Source organism: Lontra canadensis, unplaced genomic scaffold (assembly GCF_010015895.1).
Source record: "Lontra canadensis isolate GAN:19392208 unplaced genomic scaffold, GSC_riverotter_1.0 scaffold35, whole genome shotgun sequence".
Taxonomy (NCBI): Eukaryota; Metazoa; Chordata; class Mammalia; order Carnivora; family Mustelidae; genus Lontra; species Lontra canadensis.
The window spans coordinates 3,916,271-3,935,458 of NW_022631029.1; the positions used below are offsets into that span (position 1 = coordinate 3,916,271).

General features: G+C 55.0%; 2 protein-coding genes across 2 annotated transcripts; both read right to left on the reverse strand.

Moving 5' to 3' along the window:
* Positions 1-4,565: 4,565 nt before the first annotated feature.
* Positions 4,566-10,528, reverse strand: HAPLN4 (hyaluronan and proteoglycan link protein 4). Its single transcript, XM_032867767.1, has 5 exons — positions 10,132-10,528; positions 9,097-9,214; positions 8,438-8,800; positions 6,537-6,872; positions 4,566-6,123 (listed from the first exon to the last, which is right to left on the reverse strand). Exons 1-5 carry the CDS (start codon positions 10,132-10,134, stop codon positions 5,732-5,734), a joined length of 1,212 nt encoding a protein of 403 aa, XP_032723658.1. The 5' UTR covers positions 10,135-10,528; the 3' UTR covers positions 4,566-5,731.
* A 969-nt stretch (positions 10,529-11,497) lies between these two features.
* On the reverse strand, positions 11,498-17,771 carry TM6SF2 (transmembrane 6 superfamily member 2). Its single transcript, XM_032867768.1, has 10 exons — positions 17,642-17,771; positions 15,905-16,008; positions 15,382-15,479; positions 15,211-15,314; positions 14,719-14,801; positions 14,217-14,341; positions 13,919-14,020; positions 13,510-13,602; positions 12,691-12,810; positions 11,498-11,963 (listed from the first exon to the last, which is right to left on the reverse strand). Exons 1-10 carry the CDS (start codon positions 17,734-17,736, stop codon positions 11,757-11,759), a joined length of 1,131 nt encoding a protein of 376 aa, XP_032723659.1. The 5' UTR covers positions 17,737-17,771; the 3' UTR covers positions 11,498-11,756.
* Positions 17,772-19,188: the final 1,417 nt, after the last annotated feature.

A 19,188-nucleotide genomic window follows, 5' to 3' on the forward strand; every position in this document is an offset into this window, starting at 1 on the left:
CCTTTCTTCATTTATTCACTCAGCAAGTACTTACTGAGCAACTGTTATGAGCCATGTACTGTGCTGGGAGCTAGGGAGACAACGGTGAACAAGACAGACATGGCCTCTGGGAGTTAGTCAAGGAAGGCTTCCTAGAGGAGGTGAATGGAATCTAAAGGAGGAATAATGTTTACTAGATGAGAAGAGGAAGAAAGGAAGACAATTTCAGGCAGAGGGAAGAGCAAAGGCAAACATCCTCTTGCAGAAAGGCCATCGGTTATTTGAGAAACAGTAAGGAATCTACAGTGGCTGGAGCAGAGTTGTAGAGGTAGATAGTGGAAGGAAATGGGGTCAGAGATGAAGAAGATGGACAACTCGGGACCATAGAGGCTATAGTGAGGAGTTTAGGTTTTATTTAAAAAGCAATAGTAGCAGGGGCGCCTGGATGGTTAAGCGTCTGCCTTTGGCTTGGGTCATGATCTTGGGGTCTTGGAATGGAGCCCCACATTGGGCTCCTTGCTTGGGGTGGAGGGGGGAGCCTGCTTCTCCCTCTGCCTGCTGCTCTCCCTGCTTGTGCTCTCTCTGTCTGTCAAATAAATAAATTAAATATTTTTTTAAAAAAAGATTGAAAAGAAAAAAACAACAGTGGCAAAAACAAAACAAAACAAAAAGCAAAGCAAAACAAAAAACAAAGTCAAAAGGCAAATGCCAAACTTGGGAAATTTTTCAAATCAGAGATAGAGGACTTGTCTTAATACATAAAGAGCTCCTACAAACTAATGGGGAAAAAAACCCCTAATAATCCAATAGCCAAATAGGCAAAGTATATGAATAAAATGTTGACAGAAAAGAAAATACAGATGCTCTTAAACTACAACGTATACTCAACAGAATAATACACATTTTGCAAGGACACCAGGATGAACAAAGAGCATATTTATTTTTTTAAAAAGATTTTATTTATTCATTTGACAGTGAGAGACACAGTGAGAAAGGGAACACAAGCAGGGGGAGTGGAAGAGGGAGAGGCAGGCTTCCCGCCAGGCAGGGGGCCCGATGCAGGGCTTGATCCCAGGACTCTGGGATTATGACCCGAGCTAAAGGCAGACGCTTAATGACTGAGCCACCCAGGCGCCCCAAGAAGAGCATATTTAAAAAGAGAATCAAATCTAACAAGAGAGGGGACTTGCATTGATCAACAATGACAACACACTCAAACTGTGAATGATTTATGACTTCCTCACCCACCTGCACCTAAGGTCATTGTGGGGGATGTTTGCTCAGGCTCACACATAATAAGAGAATTGCACGTGACAACCACAATAAGAATTTTTTTTAACCTATCAAGTTGGCTAAAGTAAAAAGTGTTAACACACGATGCTGATTAGGATGTGTGGAAAGAGGCAGGTACATCTATTACTGGTGGGGTCTATATTGTCCCCGCCTCTAAGAAGAGCTGGAGAGCGCTGTCAAAATGGCAAGTTTCACTCCTTGATTAAACAACTTCTAATGTCATCTCCCAATTATGCTAGAATTTGTGTGAGGTGAGGCGGGTACTTATTAGTAACAGCAATATAGGGAAATCTAAACATCCGCCATTAGGATACAGGCTACCAAATTATGGCGCATCCAAACAATGAATGCTCCAGCCGACCTTCAAAAGAATGTGAGGGTGGGGGATCTTGATTTGGCGATTGAAACTATCTCCAAAATAAAATACTAAGTAAAAGGAGAGTGACTTGAAAAGTATACATGGCACACGGATGTTCATAGCAGCATTAGTCACAATCACCGAAAAGGTGGAAAAACCCAAATGTCCATTAACTGATGAATGAATAAAGAGAACAGGGCATATACATGACACAGGATATTATTCAGCCATAAAAAGGAATGAAGTCTTGATAAACATCACAACATGAGCCTCAGAAACATTATGCTGAGTGAAAGAAGCCAGACACAAAAGGACACATAAGATTCCATTTTTATTTTTATTTTTTATTTAGAGTGAGAGCAAGTGGGGGTGGAGGGGCAGAGGGAGAAAGAGAGAATCTCAAGCAGGCTCCACCCCCAGCTTGGAGCCAGTGCAGGGTTCCTTACCACCACCCGAAAATACAATCAGAGCAGAGAATCAAGAGTCAAACAAAACAAAACAAACAAAAACCAAAAAATCCTAAAGAGTGAGCCACCCAGGTGTCCCTATATGATTCTATTTATGTGAATCAAGAATAGGTAAAACTAGAGAGACAGAAAGTAGATAAGCAACTGCCAGGGCAGAGGGGAGAGGGAAGGAAAGAATGGGGGTGAGTTTGTTTAATGGGTATGGTGTTTCCTTTGGGGATGATAAAAATGTCTTGGAACTAGATAGATATTCTCCAACAGTGTGAATTGTGTAAATGCCATTTGTGTAAAAATGGGGGAAAATACATATGCATGTTTGCTTGAATGAACACAAAACATCTCTGGAAGGGCTTGTAAGAAAATTTGGATGTGTCAGGACAGTGAACTGGGAGGTGTACGATGGGAAAGAGCGATTTTTCGGAATATCTGGCTTCAGGAATGTTTCTATCCGGGTTGCCATCCCTTAGCTCTCCTTCAGGTGGGCCCTGGAGACCTCCACTCCAACAATGCAGCAACTCCAGCAGAACTAAGGTTCCGGTGGCCTAACTGGTTCACCAAAATCCCAGGGACTCAGTGGCACGGTCCCCCTCCCTCCCTCTCCCTCCCTGAACCAATCAGGTTTTCCCAAGGAGGTGTGGCCAGCACTAGAAGCGGGTGGTGTCAGCCCCTCCGACTCTCATTGTACCTGCGGTGGTTAGAAAGTTACATATTCACAGGAAAACTGGAAAACTGGAACCACGGAAGGGAGAAAAGATGCCAGCGGGGAAAAGGCGGGATTCTAGAAATCCCATGCCTCATGTCTGGAAATATGTCCCCTACCATTCCCCTAATCAAGGAAGCTAAGGCCCAGCTGGAGCCCAAGGCCGTCTAACCCAGGGGCTGGGCGCTGCCTTCAGATGAGTGGTTTGAGTCTCTGGAAGTTGTCACGTCTGGTATTGAAGGATGAGAGGTAAGTTAACATCGACTATCTCACGTCTACAGCCTAATCACTTTTACACTTTTTCCTCTTCTCCCTTTGCTTGTATCCCAGAAACTTACAATGTTTCTCCGTCCATGATCCCCCCACCCCTACTCCACCTCTGCACCAGGGAAATTTTGCAATCTCTCTGCCTTCCTGGTGAAGAACTTTCCATCCAGTTTTGCACACTTTGTGCCTGGGGGATTGAGAGGGACCACTTGGTGTGTCATCAACCCAATCAGGCCAGGGCTGAAAGGGGCTGGACACATGAGGGGAGGGGATGATTTAAGGAAGAGAGTGAAGGCAGAATGAGGGAAGGCAGAGGGGGAGACATTGGGGAGTGAGGATGGTCCTGAGGAACGAGGGGGATGCCTCCCAACCAAATCATCACCACACACACCCCCAGCTGGGAAACATTTTGTCCATCAAAGTGCATTTATGAAGCAATTACCCACCAGCTGTTCCATTTTCTCATTCATTCAAAAACAAACAAACAAACAAACAAACACTTTTTTAATTGAGCCCCTGCTGTATGCTTTGCACTCACTGGGATCTCAGAACAGCTCTGGTACAGAGGAGGAAAACAGGCTTGTCACTTGGTCACAGAGGCAGGATTCGAACCCGAGCCCACCGGATTCCCAAACTCACAGATGGGTTTCCTCAAGATGGATGTGACAATAAGGTGGTGGGGGAGGGGGTCCAGGAAGGCCCTCCGTGCTACTCCAGGGAACACCTTGGAGCTGAGGTCTGCCATGGCTGGGGTGGCTTTGTTCATGGACCGTCTCTCCTGAGTTGGCTCTCAACACTGGGAGCGGGAGGGGTGTCTGGCTAACTTCTTAGCACAAATTGCCCTTTAGAACCTGGAGCTCACTGTGGATTTTGAAGCTTAAAAACATTCCATCTCTCCTGGATCTCTAAGGAGTGGAATGTGGGGGCCGGGGGAAGTTAGAGGAGAGAGGAGCTCTGTGAGAATGGAGCTGTAGTCTCAGAAGGGAAGGGGGGAGCCCAGTGCTTGCACGGGATAAAGGGCCAGGCCTGCCAGAGTCATTTGGCTCATCTGTATGGCAGCAATGCCAACACCTGGGGGTTGCAAGGGTGTCTCGTGCACTGTTGTCTGGGATAGAGTTAGCGTGCAAACGGAGGGTGTCCAGCAGCTCCAGAAGTCCAGCCATACCTAGGGATGCTGCCCGGGGGCCTGGGCCTATCTGGTTAAGGGCAGACATGAAGCCCTAAGGGGTGCAGTTCCGACCCTCAGTAAGAAGTTCCTGAGAGCTGGAGTGGATTGTCATGGGAATTACGCTGACAGTCTCTATGGCGATAGTTTGGTGGGGCGGGGCCCTGCTGACCTGGGAAAGCCTAGAGGGAAAGGTGTTCTGTGACCTCAGACACCAGAGTTTGGTCTCCATGGGAACAGCTATGGGGTTTCAGCAGCTTGGAGGCAGAGTTTGGAGAGTGGCAGGAGCTGGGGTGCACTGGGGCAGCCTGTTCCCATGGTGAACTCCCATGAGAGCTGGAGAACTGAATGTTGGGTCACTCTCAGGACAGTTGGGGGAGGAAATGGTTTTCAGGGCTGTTGGTAAGAATGGGGACATTCAGAAGTAGAGTTGTAGCTCTCTGGAATCCCGGAGGTGAGATGGGAAACGTGTGGTATCCATGGTTACAGCTGGAGGAGGCAGGCACTAGCTCCATGGGTGTGACTGATGAGGGAAGGGCTGTATGACTAGGTTACAGGTAGAAGTTGGGCTGGTCACCTTGGTAACAATGGGAAGTGGGACAGCTCGTCTCCATAGTGAGTGACATGGATCCTATGGATCCCTGGGCCCAGGGGATGGTCTCTTTGTTGACAGTTGGGAAAGAGGCCATCCATTAGATGGGAGTGGGTTTTCTCCCTCCAAAGAGATACCTGAGGGCTGGGGCACGGCCACCAGTCATGCGAGCCGGCTGGGGCATATCATTCTGTTTTAGTGGTGACAGACAAGGTTTGTCTCCCCTGAAACTGGAAGGGTGGGGGTGTTCAGGGTGACCTGGGAACATGGCCTGTTAATCGGCAAACTTCAAGGGATTCACAGGGGAAGGCAGCAGAATGGGAATACCCAATTTCCAGGTCACCACAGGGTAGAGGACAGAAGCCCAGTTTCCATGTGACCACTGGGCATGATCACCTGGTGAACTCCGAGGTTTCTCTGCGTGTGAGGGGGAGGAGGGTTCAGGGTCCAGATGACCATAAGGGAACAGTCTTCTTCAGTCTCCAGGGAGATGCAGAGGGCCTGAGGCCACTCTCCAGATAATCCTGGGGGTCCAGCCTCCAGGAGACCGCGAAGGGGTGGGGGGTAGTTCTGTTTTCAAGTAACCTCGGGAGGCGTGGCCAATCTTCAGGAGACCTCAAGGTTTCTTGGCCTCCAGGGGTCTTCAGGGGACATAGCCCATCTCCTGGGGAAGTCGAGGGAGGAGGGAGATCCACTGTCCAGGAGAGGTGGGGGCTTGATCAGTCTCCCGGAACTGGCAGTCTATGAGGACCCCAGGAAGGGCAGCCAGGGGTCAAAGACCCCAGAAGACCTGGTCAGCCTGCAGGGTACCGCAGGAGGCGTGGCCAGTCTCCAGTCACGTGGTCTGTTTCCAAGAGACCGCAGAGCACTCGGCCAGCCGCCAAGCACCCAAACCAACTGCGCCCAGGGCCTAGACGCGCAGCGGGGTCCAAGCGGCCGGGTCGCGCGCGCCTCCGGCCCAGCCGCCGCCTCCGGCCCAGCCCCAGCCCCAGCCGCCGGGTGCGGGGTCCGGCGCGCCGGGTGCACGGTAGCAGTAGACGCCAAAGAGCCGGCGCGTGGCGTCGGGGAAGCCCAGGCTGCGAACGCCCGGCCGGCGGCCGCCGCAGCGCGCGCGCGGATTCACGATGGGATAGCGCGCGCTCCCGTCGGCCAGCCAGCCCGCGGTGCAGCGGTCCAGCAGCTGCAGCTTCCACGCAGCGAACAGCTGTCCCACCTTGGCCACGGCCGCGCCGCGCGCCGCGCACGCACGCGCTGCTCCCGAGAAGGGCACAGGCCGCAGCGGCTTCAGGAAGAACACACGTCCTGCAGTGGAGTGGGGGAGAGTGGTTAAGGCCACTCCCGGGATCTGGCCTCCTCCGGGTTCAGAACGCTTCCCATCCCCCCCCCACGTGCCTGCCACCCAGGACCCCAGCCACAGGATTGAGGAACACCCTTTCTCCTGCAGTCCTGGACCCCAGCCGTGTCCAGGGTAGTGTTGGTGCCAGGCGATGCGTGATTGCTGCGCCATGGCAGTCCGGGGGTGGGATATCCTGGTCTGGACCTCCGAGGACCAGAGTAGATAGACGGGCTAAGAGGAGGAAACTGAGAAGGTGGGAAAGAGACTGAGAGGGTGGGGGACTGGGGAGAGGGTTCTATGGGGGCGGGGCCTCACCGGCGGGGCGGACCCCAAGCCAGTGGAGGGCGGGGCCTCCTTCCTAGGGGCGGGGCCTACACACCCGGGAGGTTGGACGTGAAGCAGAAGGCGTCGTAGCGTTCTTCGGCATTGTGGCGGTAGCCATAGTTGCGCACCCCCCCGGAGGCGGTGGCGCCGCCGGTCCCGGCGCTCCCGGCTCCGCCCAGGCCGCCGCAGGGCTCTCGGGGCTGGCTCACCGGGTACTGCACGGACCCGTCGCGCAGCCAGCCTGCGTTGCACCAGTCCAGGCCGTCGCGCCAGGCCGCGTGCAGCTGCTCTGCCGACGCCAGGATGCCGTCCTGCTCAGCGCAGGCGCGCTGAGCTTCCGTGAAGGTCAGCTTGTAGCGGCCTCCACGGGGGTGGTAAGGGAAGACAACTCCTAGGAGGACGTACGTAGGGGGTTCAGCTGAGGAATCCCAGCCCACCCCTACCCACCTAACATTTGGGGTGCAGCGTGACTCTTCAACCTAGACTTCCCACTCCATCCCTCACTCTGGCCGTAGACCTGACCACGCTGTTTGCAACCTCACAACCCCTTGTGATTCCCTTTGCCTTAAGTCTGGGATTCATTTGACCCTCCCTCTTAAGATACTTAATCTTATCCATTCCCTTTCCACCACAGGAGATCTGTTTATGTACTTTCCATTTCTTCCATCTGCTGAACTCCTATTCATCCTTCAAAACCCAGCCCCCACAACCCTTCTCCCTTCAGTCTTCACTGCTTCTGACATTCCCCCAGCACTGGGAGCTTCACGCTGGTCAAGCCCTGAGCTGATGGAGCTGGGAATGTATGTGTCCAGTGCTGACTCCTCCACAGGGAGCCCCTGAAAGTATGACCTTGGGCAAAGACCTCTTTGATCCCCAGCATTGTCCAGGGCAGTTCCCACTGGTTTCTCTTCCACCTTCAGTTCTTATAACTTGCCCTCATTGGACCCACAGTCAACTCACTTCAACAGCATTGTGTGTGTGTGTGCTTGAGGGGCAGACCTTGGAGGGGCAGATGGATCTTTCAGCAGACAGAGGGAGGAGCAAACAGGGGCCAAGTGAACACCTGGAGCCTGAAGACGGAAGCTTGAGTCCTAACTACGTCGCTCACATGTACCTCAAGCAAGGTCTAACCTCTCTGAGCCTGTTGCTCATCTGCTGGTAATAGCACCTCCCTCAAAGTTTTTGGGAAAATTCAACAAGAGATTCGTTTACTTTGGACAATAAGGAAACCTGCTGCTATTATTGCTGTTATTTGCTATTGTTGGGAGGTACAGCAGGTGAGGGCTCTGAAATCTCTTCTAGAATCTTCTCATATGGACTGAGGAAGGCAAAAAACAAGTGGGAGAGAATTTTTCAGGTAGAAACCCCACCTCCCAGGTCCATAGTCAGCCAATCAGAGCATCCCATCTCCCAGTCACAGTAATTGGTTTATGGATGGGCACATGACTCAACCTGGGCCAATGAGGGACAACTCTGGGACTCCAGCTAGCACTGCGAGGAAATTTATTGCCAAGTTGGAGGATGGAAGCCTGGCACTACTTTTTGGATCCATCAGGGGAAACCTGCCTGAAGAAAGCCCACTTAGGGAAAGAGAACTGAGGGAGGAATTCCTGACATGGTATGAGTGGATGTCCCTGGATCTCAGCCCCAAGGGTTTCCCAAAGTCCTTACTATTGACATTTTAGACTGGTTCCTTCTTTGCTGTGGAGGGCTGTTCTGTGCATGGTAGGATATACTGCAGCCTCCCTGCCCTCTGCCCACTAGATGCCATCAGCAACCCATTTCTAGACATGGCCAGTGTCCTTGGAGAGCAAATTCACCTCAGATCAGAACCATTACCCTACCCTACCAAGCCTCAAATTCTTTCAGGCCAACTTGATTTGGTTTCTGTCCTTTGCAATATTTCCCCCTCTGCTCTCTTAAAAACATGCTTTATTCCGTCCACAAGCTGGTTACCTTCCAGGTCTAGCTTGACCATGCCAGTGTCATCCTCCAGCTCATTGGTGACCTCGCATTCATAGCGCCCATAATCCTGCAGCGTAACGTTTCGGAGAACCAGGGAGGCATCCCCAGGTCCGTCGCCCTGCAGCTCGGCACGCCCACGGTAGCTGCCAAATGCTCGGTGCTGGGGGCCCAGGGCCACGAAGACGTCAGCAAAGGCCAGTGGGTCCACCACCTTGGTCCACTTGAGACGGACGCCGTCGTGGTCGTGGGCAGCTGCCTCATAGTGGTAGCGGCAGGGCAGGACGATGGTGCCACCCCTGTGACTGACCACCTGCCCAGGCGCCGTCTGCACCACCACCGAGCCAGACTCACCCTCTGCGGGAGGGCCAAGCAGGGTTCAGAAGAGGTCCCAGGGGGCGGGGTGAGGAACCGGGGGAAGGGGATCCCATGAAAGTGTTGTGGGAAGAAGGCTTGGGCGCAAGTCAGGGGATCGTAAGGTTAAAGGAGATCAGGAAAGGGAACTGCGACTCAGAGGGGGAGGGGCGAGGGTGGGGGACTGTGACCGCTAGGAAGGCTCCAAGCCCTACCCCCTATATCCTCCCTGCATCCAGGCAATCACATTCGGCCACTGCTCCTGCGGGGCAAGACCGGCTTCCGCTATCCAGACTCACCCAGCACGTGCACGACCTTCTTGCGTCCGCGCTGCGCCCCTGCGGGGGCCGTGAGCAGCAGGACTCCCCAGGCCGCTGCCCAGAGCGCGCCGGGACCGAGGGCCGCCCGAGCACACACCTGGGGGCACAGGGCACTCAGTCCAGCCTCCTGGACTTTGCCTGTCGTAGGACTAGCCCCCTGACCTTCCTTCCTCACGGCCAGGACTTCTCGCATGCCCAGGTCCCCACCCAGGCCAGGGTCCCAGGGGACTCTCTCAAGGAGAAGGCTAGCAGACCCTCCCAGCCCTCACCCCTTGTCCCCCGCACTGTCCCCGGACTTCACACTCCAGCTCCTACGCAAAGCCCACGCCCCTGGGCTCACCTGCGCTCAGTCCAGCGCCAGCAACCCGCCAGATCCCGTAACCCCAACACCGGCCGCTCGGAGCTCCGCCCCCTTCTCAGGCCATCCCTGGCCGGGATCGCGAGGGAGGGGGAGGAGCTGGAGCCGCGGCAGCAGCAAGGTTATCCGTGCGCCAGGAGACTGCAGCAAACTGGCCGGCCGGGGTGTGCGGGCGGCGGGGGGAGGCTGTGGGACGCGAGGGTTAGGGCCACAGAGATGTAGAGACACGGGGAGAGGGCGAGGAAAGGGAAAGAGACAGAAAACCAGGGAGAGATGGGGGTGGAGAGGTAGAGACTCAGAGAAGGGTATGGAAAGATGGAGAGACAGACTGAAAGGGAGAGAGCAAAGAGAGCAAGAGGGGAAAAAAGAAAGAAGAGGGGGCTTGGAGGTAGGGAAAGACGGAGACTCAGAGGAAAAGAAAAGGGACCAGGAAGACAAAAAGAGGGAGAGAAAAGTAGGGAAAGGCAGAGAGGGATATAAAATGAGAGGCAGAGTTCGAGAAACAGAGATACAAGAGGGTGAGAGAAGGAAGGGATGGGAGAGACGGAGCGGAGAGAGACTGAGAAGAGGAACCCGGAGGGACGTAGATTAAGACAAGGAGCGAGACAGAATCCCAGAGAGGGACCTACACGGACCCGCGCCCGCGCCCTACTCACCATCTTGCCGGTGCGGCCCCTGCCGAGCGGCCCCTACGCGCCGGGACTGCGCTCCCCGCACACGCAGGAAGGACTGGGCCAGTTCCTTCGGGCGGCGCAATCCCGGCGTCTGCCTGCAAGGGGAGGAGGGAGGCGGATGGGGGTGCGGGGAGGAGCTTTAAAGGCGACGCGGCGACGCGCGCTCCGCGAAGAAACCCGGGCGCGGGCGGAGGAAGGACCGCACTGGACAGTGAATGCAGGACCACGTCGCTGATTCTGCTGGCTGATCTTGGGCGGGCAGAGGAACCTCGGGGCGTCAGTTTAACTCTCTTTAAGATGGAGGAGGGGGGCCCTGACGGTCTTCCATCTAGGATGCCCACGGTGAGCCAGAGGTCTGAGTAACCTGGGAAAGGGGCTTGGCTTGCACGTCACAGTTTTCCCATTTGTCACTTGATGGCCGTCGCCGTGTCCTGGGCTCTGATACCCAAAGGTGCTCACTCTGTGGGGTTGGGCCCCACAATTGTCACACACTCTGCAGAGGGAACCTGCAGCAACAAGTCCAAATCGGACTGTGCCTCTCACCTGCTGCAGGACCTTAGAAGAGAGGCTTGGTCTCTCTGAGCCTCAGTTTCCACCTCTGGGAAATGGTGTGCTGGTTCCTTGGTGAAGATCCAATGGTTAGACATACGATAGGGGCCTAATAAATGTCAGTAGGAGCGGGAGCAGGGGAGACTGATCAAGCCCTTGACCCACTCTGCCGCTGAGTCATGCCCAAACCTGGCCCTTCACTCAAGTTCAAAAATCCAATCAGGAAAAAAATGTGCCTTTCTCCCAACCCCTTGGCAGCTTCCTCAGCCTCAGTTTCCCCAAAATATGAGCCAACCATACAATAGAGGCAGGGTTATAGGGCCCATGGTTGGATAGGCTAGGCTGGCATGGGGTCCTTGAGTTCAGATGCATCTAGGAGCCATGACCTCCAACCAGGACCTTGACTGCCTACAGGCTCAGTCTCCCCATCTGGAATATAGGGTGAGATCCAGCATGTAGCACTTGAGTTTGGCCCTTGGTGATGGTATATGGTAAGTGCTTAATAACTGGGCCATATCATCATTTATTATAATTTATTGTCAGAGCTTGGATTTTGGATGTTTTTCTCCTGATCGTGACCTCAGACAGGTCTTTGGACCTCTCTGAGCCTCTGTTTTTCCCATCTGGAAGATGGAGCTATACACACCAACCAGAGGCAGACTTCTGCTAGCCAGTACCTCCAGCTCCGATGGTCATGCTGGCAGTGATGGTAGGCCCCCAGAGAAGCAATCCCTCACCTCTGAATCCTGAAACACTCAAGCAGCAGCAATACTGGGGCTTTAAAAGTTTTGTGGTTTTTTGTTTTTGTTTTTGTTTTTACTAAAAGGATCCATGTGAGTATGATAGGTAAACTCTGGCGTGGAGCAGTCTGTGTGGGATTGGAATACTGTGACAGCTGAGGGTCCCTGGGTGTCCCACCCCATGCGCTGGGCTTATACCACCACAGCCAGGACCAAAGACACCTGGAGATATACTTCCTGACTCTAAGAGACCGAGCCCACCCTTCCCGGGGCAGGGCTCTTTGGGCATGAAAACAGTCGTAGGGAGTCCCAGCTCTCTCAGTCCTCCTTCTTGTGGTGGGCCAGGGGACCAGGGGGCGGGTGCAGGAAGAAGGCAGGCCGCCACAGGCAGCGGAAGGCCAGCAGCTGGGGACCCAGCGCATACAGCAGGTTGCTCCCGAAGAAGCAGGCCCAGGCGTCATCAGGCACGCGGTAGGTGAAGGGCGTCCGCACGTGCATCGAGGCCCCCATGTGCGAGAACTGTGCCTAGTGGCCACACAAGGAGGTACAGGTCAGGGGTCAGGAAAGAACAAGGCCCAGCATCCCTAATATCCCACCCTAGGGAGCCCAGAGGGTCCCTGTCCCTCTCACTAGCTGCTGACCTGTCTCCCCTCTCTAGTCCATCTGTCTGCCTCTAAATAATGCTGTCGCCACATTTCTTGTGCCCTTGTCCATCTGTCCGTGAGCCTCTTCCCAGCTGTCTAACCGGAACTATCTTCACTCTTTCTGTGGGGCCACCCTGTTTCCCATCTCCTTGATGTGGGTCCAGCTTCTCCTCCTGTTCTTCCCTACCCTAGGTAGCCTCTTGTGCCTCTGACTCTCTCTCGGCGTTGTGGCTGTGCTAAACCACCACTCCCCTCTGTGTCTTTATGCTGTTCCCATTCCTGCAATGCTCTTCCTTGCCTAGAGAACTCATACCCATACATCAAAGCCCAGCTCCTAGGCTCACTCTTCTAGGCAATCTTCCCCTTCTGCAATTGCTCTCAGCCCCTAGTCTTGCCTCTCCCAAGTTCTGACCCCACGGGGTTGGGAGTGTTAGTGTTAGGTCCTTTCTCCCCAAGACCAGGGAATCCTAAGGTACGAAGCTGGGACTGGGGCCCCTTAGAGGCTCAGCAACCCCCCTGCCCAGGGAGAGCATAAAAGGAAACTGATGGGGAGGCAGAAACTTTCTTCCCTACAGACCCCACCCCTCTGCCCCCACACACCGCCATACCTGGCCAACAGCTCCAGCAAACACCAAGGCCCAGTCAGGCAGCCAAGAGCAGCCAGGGAAGATGAGGCCGTAGGCAGCCAGGCCATAGAAGGGCAGCACGTAAAACATGTACACCAGCATCTGAGGGGGACACAACCCATAGGATGAGCAGTAGCTGCCTCCCTGAGCCTCCTGAGGGGGAGGCCCCCAGGGAGAATCCGGCCAGCCTCAGACCCTGCCCAGGATTGGGGGGGGGGGCTCTCTGAACATCGCAACCCTGTGCACACTGCTCCTCAATTTCCCTCGACCCACCCCCACCCCTGGCCACATGCACACACACACACTGAGCCCACCCATGTTACTCCAGAAGTGGCATATGACCCAGGCCTGGCCAACTGGACCATTCCAGGCCCGCTGGCCATAATAATCAGCGACAGGATGCACCTGTTATTCAGTGATGATGGCACGAGGGCCAATCAGAGCCTGTCTGAGGTTTGTGCTTAAGCTCTGGAGAAATAATTGCTCACATTCCTCTGGGGTGGCTAAGTAGGGCAGATGGAGGGAGGCCTGCTGCTGCCCAAGGATTGTCTCTGCAATCCCACAAAGTGACTACCTGGGAGTGGAGTCCATGCAAAGAAAACAGAGCCCCAAGACAGAGTTATCCTTGGCACCTAGATCCAGCCATACTTGAAGACCATATCTGCCTTCATTGGAAGACAGACATTTTTGGGAGGACAACAGATTGACTTTTGTGTTTCTGGCACCTGCTTCCAAGAGGGCTTGCTAGGCCTCTACCCCTTGCAGAACCATATGGTCCTCTCTTCCCATCTGTCCTCTCACCTGCACCTTCGGATAGGCCACAGGGTCCCGTAGGTATGGCTCGTACTGATAGATGTAGACAAAGCACGCATCTGTGGGGCAGTCAAGCACCACCTGGGGCAGACAGACAAACCAACAACCCACCTCAAAATTTTTCCCACAAGAAGCCTTCTCCACCCTCCCAGGTGGGTCCCCTACCCCTTGCTCTGACCTCCCCTAGCCTTGGTTCTTTCACTTTCACTTTGGCTAGGAAGGTTATAGGGAATGGGGCTTTGTCATGGACAGACACGGATCAGACTGGATGAAGAACTTCCCGGATGATCAGACAGGCGAGCAGTGGCCTTTTCGCTTTGGTTAAAGGAAGATGATTGGTGGGGACAGGAAAGGGAGCTGCGGCAGAAGAAAAGTAGGCTGACCACTGCAGACTCACCAGGCCCCGAAAGAGGGTGAAGAACCCGGCGAGGGTGAGGTATATGACAAGGGCCAGGTCTACTGGACGTCGCAGGATACCCTTGCTTTGTTCCTCCTGTACCTGTCCCATGGGAGAGAGACAGCGTGAGAAGTCTGGTATCCAACAGGCACTTGATAAAGGCTCATCCCTTCTTTCCTAATGGCCAAGGAGATCCTTCCAAAGAGTTAATGTTTTGGACCAGAAGCAATTCTAATGGGGGTCGGGGGAGCATTCAGGCATGTTGGCACAACGAACTGTCTGGGGGCAAGGCACTTACCACATTGGGGGCATAGCAGATTGGTGCCCGGGCCTGGTTGAAGACCCTCACGCCAGCCCAGCATGGGACTAGCACATAGGGAATGGCAAGGAAGAAGGCAGGTCTGATCTCTGAGCTGTATTTACCTGTCATGGTAGGAGAGAGGGGGTGTCACTCAGGCCTGGCCAGACCCATAGGTGAGTCACACCAGAATCCCTGGTTGGAAGCAGTAATTCATAAATGCAGTCCTTTTTCAAGCTCCAACACCTCTGGCTCCCCAGTGCTCATCAGATGGTGTCCAGACCCCTCAGCCTGGACTGACTCAATTTATTTTCTGGATATGGCTTCTTTCTCTCAGCTGTTCTTTGCTTCTGAATACATCTTGTGTATCTCTCTAGCTCAGCCATCCCCACATACTGGGCTGCCTCTCCCCTCTACTTCCCAAGACCTACCTATGAACCTTCTAGGTGCAGGAAGGTAACCCAGCCTGAGGAGGCGGGATCCTTCAAAGCCAAGTCCTTACCAAGGATGTTTCCTGGGAGAAACACCAAGACGCTCATGACGAAAGATCCCAGCCAGTACAGTCCAAGGTTCCTGTATCTCTTCCTGCGGTGGAGTATGGAGGGGTGACCAACAGATGCCTGTTCCTATCTCAGAGCCCTAGCCAGGGCCCAGGATCCACCCTTGGCTCCCCAGCTCTGGGTACCTCCCATTTTTGTCCAGGACAGAAGGGACAACAGGGAGGTGAATGAGGGACTGAACAGATTGTCTGTCGAAGGACACAAATGGTTGTTTAGGCACAGGAGCGTACAAGAGAAGAGAGCTGACTACCACTTACACCTTGGCATTCTGGAACCTTCTCTGGGTTACTCGGGGCTGGAGCCCTAGAGAGGACTCATGATTTGCCCTACAGACACTGCTGACTGCACCCAAACTTGGGACCCCACCTGAGGACTTGATCTCCAGGGTCCAGGTGCCACACTCCCCCGCCAAACTCTAACCCTGCCCCATGCACCTTCTGCGGATGGCACCAGCCATGGCCAAGTAGAGGAGGTAGTGAACTGTGCCGTCCCAGTAGCAGATGAAGACTCCATGTGCGGTGCGCAAATAAGGCTCTCCCTGCCAGGGCAGATCAGGGCTCAGCTGGGCCGCAGGGCAGGAGGCAACCCGGGCGACCCCTACGTACCTCCTTAGTAAAGAATTCCATGAAGCCCCCCGCATAGCCCTCTTCCTGGAGAGCAATGAGGAGATCCACCACCGAGGTGAAGGAGAAGACAGCGAACACTGCGGGGAGAGTGGGCAGAGCCTGTCCCGGATGTGGGCGGGGCCTGAGGCCGCTAAGTCTGGGACTCAGAGTCGAGGCAAGGAACCACACCCAATTGCTCCCGGTTGCCTATTCACAGGTCACATGACCCACAGCCCTGTTGAGGAGGCACAGTCCTGCCTTTGGGAGGCCTCAGGCTGAGAAGGCACTGACCCTACCCTGAGGAAATCCCAAAGTGATGAGGAAGTATGGTCTTTCAGGGGCTCCCAGTCTGATGGGAAGAGACAGTCCTGCTCTCAGGAGCCCCAGTCTGAAGGGGAAGGCCCTCTGAGGTTCCCCAACCAATGTGGTTTCTCCAGTGTCTTTAAGGTTCTCCAGCCTGATGGGAGCCCTTCAAGGGGATGGTGGAGGACCCCGCTCACACAGTTCTCTCTGACTGACTCACCAGCATAGAGTGGGTCATAGTAGATCTCGCCGGGGGACAAACTGTAGATAGCCACAAAAAGCAGGCCCAGGATCAGGGCACTCATCAATGCCAGCCCCAGGGGGCTGTGGAGAGGGAAAACAAGTCAGAGGGGCCAGGCTCAATGCTGAGGCCCACCCACCCTGGTGAGGGTAAAAGCAGGTTCCAGGATGCTCCAGATGTCAAGACTGAGGTGTCTTTCCAACCAGGAATCTCATTCCCTGCAACTGCTCTTTTCCATCACTAGGCTGTTACCTGAGCTGTTTCTCCCTCCTGGGACCTCCTTCTAGAAGTCGCTTCCACTTGGCAAACTCCTACTCTTACTCTGTGGCCTATCTTTCATGGCTTCTCCTCCAGGAAGCCCTCCCTGACTCCTTAGAAGAATCATTGCCCTACTTGGGCCAAGTACAGAGAGGGCATCAGTCAACTCTTTCTGACTATACAACCCATCCCGTGTTCAACTCAATTTGCTCTCAGTCATTCAACACCACCAAGCCCCTCTGTAGCCAGACCCACCTCCCAAGCCTGCAAGGTCTCTAGTGCTCAGTCCCATACACTTCACTTTCTGAAGCTCCTGACTCCTCCCAGCTGAAGTTCAAATGCTTCTGTCAACCACACCCTACCCCTGCCCTGATCTGTCCCATCAACCAGATAAGACAGGTCAACCAGTTGCATAGATAAGAAATAGAAGTCAGGTTGGAAGCCTCCAACAACAGGTGGGCAGAGTGGGTGGGTGGGAAAGCCATCCAGGGTCCCACACTCCCCTACACGTTCTCCAGGCTCCTACCTTCTCATGGACCCCTCTGACACCTAAGATTCCCATCCTGGTCCCATCTGACCAACAATGACAATTATAGTAATCAGATAAGACCATACAAGTCTTTGCACACAATTTATAGTCCTTAACTCTACCTATGAGCCAAGGTCGAGGATTCTGTTCATTATACGTTGAAGAAAGGCTCCCAGAAGCAACGTGACTCACCCAGGATCCAGGGGAAATGGAGCCAGGAATTTGTACCCAAGGAGCCAACCCCACAGTCAAGACTCTCTCTACCCCATGTCTAGTGGAGCTAGGTCTGGGAGTATGAGGGGCCTATAGATGCCCAGTACCCAGTGGCAGGATCCACAGGACTGGGGTCTAGGGTTAGGAAGCAAGGGAGGTCACAGCATGTGGGCGAAACTGAGACTAAAGACAGGGTGGGCCAAACCTTAGCAGAATAAAGTCTCAGGCCTGAGACAGGCAATGGAGGGGCTATCTGCTAGGGGTGGTAGAACAGAACGCGAGTCCGAGTGTGCCTGTGTCAAGAGCTGGGTCATTAGGCCCTTATCTGGGACGATACTTTGACCTTTGGTAACTTTGGAGCTGGGCACATCCCTGGGAAACTCCAGAAACCCTCCAAAACTCTGTCCTGTGTGGGGTGGGAAGGGGCCCTCTCCTCAACCTTTCTCCTCAAATCCTAAACGTCCCCGGAGCGACCCCACCCCCACCACACAGCCCCCTGGCCGGCAGAGAGGGAACTTCAGGTTGCATGGGGCTGGGTAGTTTCGGCCTAGGTCCCTTCCTCCCAGCTGGAGCTGCGCAGGGGCTCCAGGCTCCGGGCTCCGGGCTCCGGGGAGCCAGGCTTGCCGCCCGCGCATGGTCCCTCCCAGCCACTGCCAACCCGGCCCCGCAGCCCGGCACCCCTCCCCGGGGCTGGCCTGGCCCCTCCCCTCACGCACTGCGAGAGCGCCGAGACGTGGTTAAGCGCGTAGGACAAGGGGAAGGCGCCGAGCGACAGAGCCGCGATCTTGCCGGCCAGCGGCGGGATGTCCATAGTGGCGGCAGCCGGACCCCGGCTCGGTCGCCGCGCGGCCTGCTCGACTCTTCTGCGGCCGCGCGTCTGGGTTCGGGGGTTGCCAGGGTCCCGGTCCGGCCCCGCCCCACCCCGCCCCGCCCTGCGCAAAGGTCGCCCCCAGCTGCGCCTTGGTCCCGCCGCCTAGTCTAGCCGTGACTGTGCCCCGCGCTCCCGGGAAGCCTCCGAGGCCCGTCCCCCTGGAAGCGGTCCCTTTCCCCAGCCCTCCCCTCCCCGCGTCACCGTCACCGGACTCAGCGCGGTTTCAGTGGCCTTCCCCGCGGCCCAGCCTCGGCTTCACTATTAAAGTCTAAAACTCCGTGTTGCCCGACGCTTCCGCTCTTGAGGCGCGGGACAACCTTGAGGCCCTGGGCCAGGTATTTCAAGCTAGGGGAATTTGTTCTCCAGGCCTCCTTCTGTACTTCTGCTTTCTCCGTACTAAGCCAGCTGTGTACCCACCTCGACTCTGAAGGGGACCCTTTTAAATGCCACATTCCCGAGACCTTCCTCCCCCTAGGATGAAGGGGACATTGGAGGCATTCTGCACGGATGGAGGAACCTCAGTCGCTTGGACACAAAGAGTTCCCTTCAGGTCCCTTGGATTTGAGTGTTCAGGCAGTGGCCACACACATTTAAACACGTGGCCGGGTGTAAAGCTTTGACTGGGTCTGGGGATCATGTCAAGGCAGGCAGCCAAGGTCATGGTTGGTGGTGGGGGGGGAGGTCTCTTGAAGGACTGTGTGCTGTGTTCCTTCCATATAGCCTGGGCACCTTGTGGGCCGCTGAAGCTGTGCCCCTGCTCAGTGGGTGGTGTCCAAGGGAGGGAGTCCAAAGGGTGGGCTTAGATTGGGCGTGGATTGCTAGTTTGGTGAGTTTGGAACTGTGTCTGGCAGGGAGACAAGTGAGCTCAGGCCTGAGGCTGAGGTGTGGTGAGGGGGCTCAGAGGGTCAGAGTGGGAGAGCCTCCCTGTAGGAGGCTGGGCTGGGTCCACCAGAAGACGCAAATGGTATTTGTGGTGGTGGTGGGGGGGTGGCACCAAGGAGGGAACTATAGTTGGGTGGGGAGAGAATAAGCAGCGGTTTCCAAGCAGCATTGGACTCTCACCCATGTGGTACTTGTAGCTGCTGGAAAACAGTAAGCAGGTACCCACTCAGTACCTGCCCTTGGGGGGCCCACAGTCTGTGGGTGGGGAAAGAGTCATCCTTTTTCCATGCATCTCCTTGTCCTTGTGCCAGCTGGGTCCTTTCTCTGAGCCTGGGCAACGAGATGATCTTCAGGCCACAGACCTGACAGTGTCCCACCCAGTTGTCCATTGCCCATGGGTTAAGTTCAGGTTCCTCTGGGCTGACCTGAGGCTCCAGTCTTGTTTCTTTGACTTTTCCCAACTCTAGCGGTGCCAACACCCCCCAGGCCTCTTTCCTGTCTGCAAAATGG

What these genes read in the sequence shown, in the direction of transcription:
- TM6SF2 (XM_032867768.1), bottom strand. Translation starts at nt 17,736, where the DNA reads ATGGACATCCCGCCGCTGGCCGGCAAGATCGCGGCTCTGTCGCTCGGC. An exon ending in TGGAATTCTTTACTAAGGAG is followed by an intron (nt 15,315 to 15,381) that starts GTACGTAGGGGT and finishes CTGCCCTGGCAG; the next exon opens with GGAGAGCCTTATTTGCGCAC. An exon ending in TGGCCTATCCGAAGGTGCAG is followed by an intron (nt 12,811 to 13,509) that starts GTGAGAGGACAG and finishes TGTCCCCCTCAG; the next exon opens with ATGCTGGTGTACATGTTTTA.
- HAPLN4 (XM_032867767.1), bottom strand. An exon ending in GGTCAAGCTAGACCTGGAAG is followed by an intron (nt 6,873 to 8,437) that starts GTAACCAGCTTG and finishes ACGTCCTCCTAG; the next exon opens with GAGTTGTCTTCCCTTACCAC. An exon ending in CTTCACGTCCAACCTCCCGG is followed by an intron (nt 6,124 to 6,536) that starts GTGTGTAGGCCC and finishes ACTCCACTGCAG; the next exon opens with GACGTGTGTTCTTCCTGAAG.